The sequence below is a fragment of the Humulus lupulus genome, unplaced genomic scaffold (assembly GCF_963169125.1).
Source record: "Humulus lupulus unplaced genomic scaffold, drHumLupu1.1 SCAFFOLD_130, whole genome shotgun sequence".
Lineage (NCBI taxonomy): Eukaryota > Viridiplantae > Streptophyta > Magnoliopsida > Rosales > Cannabaceae > Humulus > Humulus lupulus.
The window spans coordinates 8,630-16,511 of NW_026908648.1; the positions used below are offsets into that span (position 1 = coordinate 8,630).

At 31.5% G+C, this 7,882-nt stretch overlaps 2 protein-coding genes across 2 annotated transcripts; one reads left to right on the plus strand and one right to left on the minus strand.

Annotated features, from left to right (window-relative positions):
• The first annotated feature begins 2,671 nt into the window (after window positions 1-2,671).
• On the plus strand, window positions 2,672-5,354 carry LOC133810217 (uncharacterized). The gene is made up of 3 exons (XM_062246016.1): window positions 2,672-4,016; window positions 4,213-4,721; window positions 4,896-5,354. The coding sequence occupies exons 1-3, from the start codon at window positions 2,672-2,674 to the stop codon at window positions 5,352-5,354; spliced, it is 2,313 nt and encodes a 770-aa protein (XP_062102000.1).
• Window positions 5,267-7,635, minus strand: LOC133810215 (uncharacterized). Its single transcript, XM_062246013.1, has 2 exons — window positions 6,638-7,635; window positions 5,267-6,533 (listed from the first exon to the last, which is right to left on the minus strand). Exons 1-2 carry the CDS (start codon window positions 7,156-7,158, stop codon window positions 6,314-6,316), a joined length of 741 nt encoding a protein of 246 aa, XP_062101997.1. The 5' UTR covers window positions 7,159-7,635; the 3' UTR covers window positions 5,267-6,313.
• Between the last annotated feature and the right edge of the window lie 247 nt (window positions 7,636-7,882).

Sequence of the window (7,882 nt, forward strand, 5' to 3'; positions counted from 1 at the left end):
TCTTCTCACTTGATTATAAATGAGTTTATTTATTTTTAAACTTCTCTATTATTCTAGGATTACAATTTTGTAGACTTTACTCTAATAATTTTATTTATTTTTCTCATAGACATTGATTAGCTAGCATTTAAAAACTAATTATTTTTATAGTTAGAGTTAAAGATGGAAATTGGTAAAGGATTGTGAAAAAAATACTTTTTTTTATTAACTTTTCTTTTATTCTTATAATGTATATATTATCACTATCAGGTTTAACTGGAAAATAGTTGTTCTTTTGTATTATGGTCTTTACATTACATTCTAAATTCAATAACTATGAACCTATGTATTTATAATAATGAAAAATTATAGAGTACACCCCATGTTTTTGGAGCATTGGTACATCCCTTTTCTATTATTGGTACTTGAATGATTTTCAACAAAAAAATTTTTATCGTGCATATTGTAGCTATCTAGAGCATCATGCAAATTTTTAAGAAATTCTGAATAATTTACAATATAAAAAATATGGTTCAAACAAGTTATCTTCTACGTGCATAACAAAAATACAATCACACGTGCAACATACTATTTGAATATTATTTTTGGCAACGTAAACTATTAAATTTTTTTTAAAAATTTACATGATGCTTTAAATAATTATAATATCCATGGTCATAAAGAAAATTCGCCAAAAATCATCCTGGTATAAAAAAAACAAGAGAGAGTGCACCGATATGCCCATTTTTAGAAGGTGCACTCTAAACATACCCTATAATAATTAATATAAAAGAATTTTCTTAAAAAATTATATAAATTTTTTTCAATAATTAAATTTTTGGTGACATACACAACACGTGCACCTCAACAAACTAGTACTTTTTATCAAGAAAAGTATCAATAATTTAATTTTTTTTTCAAGAAAGGTATCAATAATTTCATGATTATCATGCTACTTTAAAAAATTGATAAGAGTGATGTCAAATCCTCCTCAAGACTCTTTATCTTATTCCAATTGGACTAAACAAACCATGAAAGTTTTCCTTTTTCGTTTTTGAATAATAATTGGTATTCCCACAAAAAAAAATGGTATAAATTCTAAAATAAATGTTTCAAGTAATCTCATTATTATTGAACTAATTCCATGCTTTGTATTCAGGAATATATATCTCAATAACCAAGCATAATTAGCAGTATAATGATTTTAAGTTTTTAACAACTATTATTATTCAATTGGGTCAATTCTCATCAATAAATAAATTGTTTTTTTAGAACAACTCAAAGTTGCTAGCCATGTTAAAAAATTAGTTATTTTAGCTAATTATGTGACATTTTTTTTTGGGAAATTTTCATAAATATGGCTTTTTAGCCATAATTGTGCAAAAATATGGGAATAAATCTTTTTATAATATGTATGGAAGATTTTATACAAGGAAAACTTAGAATATGGGAAAAATAAGTATATGCCATAATTGAAATTTAAACAACAACACATCAGCACAAATCAGGGGTACACATGTAATTACCCTGCTCATTTTTATTCAATCCTCCTCTCCTCTGCTCATTTGCTCATGCGTGAAACATGATCAAAAAAACACGTTACTATTTCTTCCATCTCCGGCAAGCAATTCTCCGGTGATAGCTTCCTTCTCCGGCAACGAGTAGTATCTCCGGCGATCACCGGCGATCACCACACCAATCGACCAACTCTAGCAAAGGTTTGACCCCATCTTCTGACAAAAAAATGCAAGAAAAATCCGATCACTAAACAAATGGTCCCTTTCTGCAGAAATCAAAAAAATTCCAACATTCTTCCAATCAAACCAGCTGCAATCTTTGAAGACTCCGGCGTCTTGCATATCCACTACACGATCAAGAAAACAAGGTTAGCAAGAAACCATTTCCTCTGTCAACTCTGTTCTGTTGTCATTTTTTTTTTTTTTGCAAATTATGTTCAATCTACTATATTATTTGCAACTATTATCTTGATTATAATAAAAATGATCATGATCAAATGTGCTTGCTGGAAACAAAAACAATTTATAAACTAAAAAATAGAAAAAAAATATCGAAGACTGGTTTGTATACATTGATTAACCAGAAAAAAAACAAGAAACATTCAGAAACATTACGACAACCAGTTACTTGGAATAACATGCAATAAATTCAACTCAAATGTTTCAGTACGGTATGCAATTACAGATTAAGGGAACCAGTTACCTTCCCACTGGTTTTTCTACATTCATTAACCAAAAAAAAAATAGGCAAGAAACAAGAACTCTGAAAAATTATTTGATGTATCTGGGAAGATTTACTACAAAAACAATCAGTAACAATAGGGTAACCAGTTACCCTGAAAAACAGAAAATAAATAAAACTAAGAGGAAATTACAACTATATAAAACTAAGGGTAAAAATAAGCAATATATGATTCATTATTAAGGTAACCAGTTACCCTGCAAAAAAAAAAAAACAAACAATGTGTAAAACTAAGTGTAACAAGTTACCCTGCAACAACAATCAATATATATAACTAATTTGAAAAACATAAAATATATAAAACTAAGTGTGACCAGTTACCCTACAAAAGCTAAATGCTTCAGGATAATATGTGATTAAATATTAAGTTAACCAGTTACCTAGCCCATTTAGAACCAACTAACTGCTTAAAAAATTGCCAAATTTTACAGATATGGACAATATTACTTCTTTGGTTCAATATGGAGGCAATTGGAATGAAAACAACGAGTACCAAGGATACACAATGTCTGGGATATTAATACCACCAAATTGTTCTCTTGACAACTTGGTGAATCTGATAAAAAAGGAGATAAAGGAAAAAACAGCAACTATTGAAGTTTCTTATCAAGTAGAAAAAGGAACACCACCAATGAAGGTTGTAACAGACAATTCAGTGTTGTTCTTCCTGGAAATAAAGAAAAAAGTTGCTACTAAAATAACAGACTTACCATTGTGTGTCACTATAATTCAAGAATCAAACAATGAAAATGACCTTCTTCTACTAGCAAATCAAAAAGCTACAGCAGAAGAAATGGAGGTGGGGACATTATTAATGCAAGCAAATCAAGCTTCCATCAATGAACAAATGTTACTTGAAGAAGGAATGTCAAGCACAACAAATGAGGGCATAAATGTGTCATACATACCCCATTTTGCTGAAGAAGTAGCTGATTTCATAATTGAGGACAATACAAAAAGAAAAAAGAAGTTGGATGAAATCCAACTAGTAATATCTGATTACAGAGTGAACACAATAGAGCAAGGACAAATTTACAAGGATAAGAACACAGTCAAATCAGCCCTTAGCTACTATGCAATGCTGCATAACTTCCAGTTCAAAACAAAAAGATCAGAACCTAGAGAGTACCTAGTTACTTGCGCAGATGAAAAATGCAACTGGTTGGTGAGAGCATCTAAGTACAAAAATCAACATTTATTCAAGGTACGGAAATGCAATCCAAATCACACTTGCTCTGTTGAAATTGTTTTGGAAGACCATAGGCAAGCAAAAAGCATCGTAGTTGGGGAATTAATAAAGAATAAGTACAAGTCAATCAAAAGAAATTACACTCCAAATGACATCATGAATGATATGAATGATGACTTTGGAGTAACTATGGGATACACAAAAGCATGGAGATCAAGAGAGAAAGCTTTGCGTCTAGTAAGAGGGAACCCCGATGATTCATATCAGAAGTTGCCAATATATCTTTACATGTTGAAAAAAGCAAATCCAGGAACAATAACACACCTACTCACAGACAAGGAAGATAGATTCAAATACCTATACATAGCTTTCTCTAACTCAATCAAGGGTTGGAGATACTTGAGGCCTATAATTGTTGTTGATGGAACTTTTTTGAAAAATGCACATGGTGGTACCCTGTTTTCAGCATCAACGTTAGATTCAAACAACAACATTTTCGTGTTGGCTTTTGGAATAGCAGACTCCGAAAATGATAACTCATGGCTATGGTTCTTCTCCAAACTGCGAGAAACCTATGGAGAACCCGAAGGTATGATAGCTTCAACGATATATTCTTGTTTACAAACAAACAGGAACATTTTACCAAAACAAAATACACAAATACATGCTATTTCTTTTAGAATATGACCAAAGTAACTGGTTACCTTCACTAAAATAATAAAAAAAAAAAAATTGAAAAATACTTGGTTTTTGTTTTTTTATATTAAAATATGTGTACTACACAGGATTGGCTATAGTTTCTGACAGACATAAGAGCATAGACAATGCAGTACATATGGTGTACCCAAATGCTTTCCATGGAGCTTGCATGTTTCACTTACTCAATAATTTGAAAGGCAAGTATGGGAGCCATGGAGAAGAACTACAAATGAAATTCATTGCAGCAGCAAAAGCATACACACAGACAGAATGTGAAAACTACATGAAAGGCCTTGATAGAATTGATAGACGCATTAGGCCCTATTTAGAAAAAGCCAAGTATGAAACTTGGGCAAGATCATACTCGCCAACAAAAAGATACACCATGATGACATCCAACATCGCAGAATCACTCAACGCTGCACTAAAAGCTGCAAGAAATCTCCCCATTGATATATTGGTTGAATGCCTTAGAAGTTTGGTTCAAAAGTGGGTTTGGAACAACTCAAATAATGCAAATGGAACATTCACAAAAGTCTCTACAGCAACAGAAAATGAATTGAGACATGACATTGTTTCAAAAATGAAGTATGAGGTATGCAACTAAACATATTCTTACAAATCCTTATACTGTCAATTGATGGTAACCAGTTACCTTCCATAAGAACATGAAATTTTTTTTACACAGAAGCATAACTAGTTACTTTAAATCTTAAGTCTACTTAAAATGTTTATTATCTGATTCTAATTCATGACAAACTATTTTTAGGTCTTGCCTTTCAACACAATAGAATACCAAGTTCGTGATCAAAAGGGGATAAATTTCACAGTAAATATACATAATAGAACATGCACTTGCAATAGGTTCCAAGAAGATGAAATACCTTGTGGCCATGCAGTAGCTGTCATTGCAAAAAGAAACTTGAGTGTCTATGATTATTGTGCAAAATTCTACAGAACAGAAACGTTGAAAGCATTGTATCAAGAAAATGTTCATCCTTTGCCCCATAAAGATGAATGGAATCTCCCACAACACTTGGACATACTAGTGATGCCTCCAAATTCAACAATCCCTGCAGGAAGACCAAGAAAGAAACGAATAAGATCAAGAGGGGAAAATAACGTAATAATCACCTGTGGGAAATGTGCACAACCAGGACATAACAGGAAGACTTGCAGGAATCCTCCATTTCAGAAGCCAAATAAACAGAAAAAGCCAAAGACATAGATTCACATTCTACAGAAAAACAAACCTTTCATAGGTTTCCTCATTGAAAGAGATACTTTCATATTCATCAAGTATCATTCAGAATTTTAATAAGATTGTTTCAAAATAAAACACATTGATTGGTTATGCAAACTTATAAAATCCTTTCAAAATAATTTCTTGGATTTGTTTGCTTCTATTTTTCAATGCTACAATCACTAACAACAAAAACAACGATATAGGTAGCTGGTTACCCTGAAGTTTCAATACAAGGTAAATTACCCCACTATAACAATCTCAAAGCCAAAAAAAAAGAAAAAAAGAATTAAACCCTTTACTTTCTTCTATCACAAACTCGTCTATATATAATATTAAAGTTACTTTAATATTAATATAATAAACTGGTTGCATAACTATTAAAAAAGACAAGCTTAGGGGAAAAAAAAAAAAACACTTAAGTAACCAGTTACCCTCGGTATATTATGAAACAAACAGCCTGAGTACCTAGTTACCCTCCAATATCACCATTAAAATTAGTTAAACAGACCAACTAGGAATTAGTTTCCCTCAAGTTATTCCATAAAACAGTGGAAAAAAATACAAAAACAAACAGAAAACTAGCTACCTAATTTAAAGGGTTATCTAAAATATATATTAATAAATGTAATTAACAAACAACAAACCAATGGGGAAAAAATTAAAAAGAAAACAATTAAGTAACCAGTTACCCTTGGTATGTTAGAAAATAAACAACCTGGGTACCTGGTTACCCTCTAAATTATTCTTCCAAAAAGCTAACAGCAAAAGAATTAACAAAACGATGTACTAATATGTATATATAAAATGACCTTAAGAATCCCAATGTTTTACATAAGAAGAAAATTAAAAAAGCTAACTGTTAAACTAGAAATTGATTCACCATTTAATTACAGTTGTAGAAAAGATTAAAAAACCAAAAGAAATATAATATCACTAAAAGCCTATGCAGCAATTTTCATTCTTTTCTGTCTCCTCTCCAGAAGCTTCTCAGTGAACTCATCGCTAGTTAAGTATCCCTCAAGTTCTTTGTTCTTTCCATGATAGTACAAGCTGACAGCAATGTCTTTACGAAGGAGGCGAACATCAATATTTTTAGGCATCTCATTCTCCTTCCCAAGAATTATTTGCTCAGCAAAATAAGTACAGAACACACCACAATCACTGCATAATAGAAAAAAGAAAAAGAAAAAAAAAACAACTAAGAACATATAAACAAAACAGAACACAAAAGAAAAAAAAAACTAAAATCAAATAAACAAACTAACCAATCAGTCTGTTGAGGAATGCCTTTAGCAATGCTCAACTTCAAAGCCTCATTCTCTACCACATCATACGGGCTAACATCAAGATGAATATCTTTACGAACATAGAAATCAATCATCTCCAGAAGAAGAGGAATCAAAACAGCAAATGCCTCAACGACAGGTAAAGTCTGATTTTCATGCTTTGCACCAGACATTGAATCATACACCGTAAGAGATCTCTGCTGTACATTAAAGTGCAACAAAATCCAGTGCATAAGACCATTCACATTAACAGGCATGACAACATCATCAAGCAAATTCCAATGAGTTGCACAAAACATGGATTCCCCCTTCATTATCTTCAAAGCAACGCATCTCTCATCTATTTTAAATGCGCCACTACCTTTTTTCTTAAAATCTTCATACATAAACACTATGTTTTGCCCAAAACAAGTGTCAGTCGTAGATACTCTTCTCTTCAAATCTGTAGACAATTTAACCTTTCTCCTCAAGTAATACATCATCACATCAATATGCTGCATAATAAATAAAATACATGATTATAAAATGATATGGGTAGAAACAAATCTACTATGATTTGGGTAACCAGTTACCCAATGAACTACAACAAAGCAAACAGTAAGGTAACTGGGTACCCAATAACATCATAATATATAACATAAAATAGATCACCAGACTTATTACCTTGTAAAAAAAAAAAGAGAAAAAAAAAAGAACTCCAACATGAAAAACCAGATAAATTAAAAAAGCGAGAATCTCACCGATGAGTCAACGAATTGCCCAGAGAAATAAAGGCTATGAAACCAAGCCTTCTCAGAAATATGAACAAAAGTGAAATTAATTGGTGGCTCCACAGAATTATCATCATATTTTTTAAACCTGAAAAATACATTAAAAAACAAAATAAAAAGCTTAACAAATTAATCATACATATTACACATATAACAAACTTTAAAACAAATAATGGTTATACATACTTGTTCCTTTTCTTCAAACCATGATTAATCTAGGAATCAAACTCAGACAGTTGTTCTTTAGTGTGATTATCACCAAGGTCATTGGAAAAGGGACAAATATTATCCAATATCGTCCTCTTTCTTTTTTGTTTCACTCCAACTTCAGAAGATCCAAATTTTGTTAAGAAAGGAGATTTTACAACAGCGCTTGGCTTCGCTTGCCTTTTCCTTCCCAAAATCAGTCCAGTATCAACTGCTTGTGCATCATCATACTTCACAATTGACCACT

Excerpts from the sequence above, each read along its gene's own strand:
- LOC133810215 (XM_062246013.1), bottom strand. The coding sequence starts at position 7,158 with ATGCAGCATATTGATGTGATGATGTATTACTTGAGGAGAAAGGTTAAA. Across the intron at positions 6,534-6,637 it reads ATTCCTCAACAGACTGATTG|TGATTGTGGTGTGTTCTGTA; the intron begins GTTAGTTTGTTT and ends TCTATTATGCAG.
- LOC133810217 (XM_062246016.1), top strand. The coding sequence starts at position 2,672 with ATGGACAATATTACTTCTTTGGTTCAATATGGAGGCAATTGGAATGAA. Across the intron at positions 4,017-4,212 it reads AACCTATGGAGAACCCGAAG|GATTGGCTATAGTTTCTGAC; the intron begins GTATGATAGCTT and ends TGTACTACACAG. Across the intron at positions 4,722-4,895 it reads TTTCAAAAATGAAGTATGAG|GTCTTGCCTTTCAACACAAT; the intron begins GTATGCAACTAA and ends AACTATTTTTAG.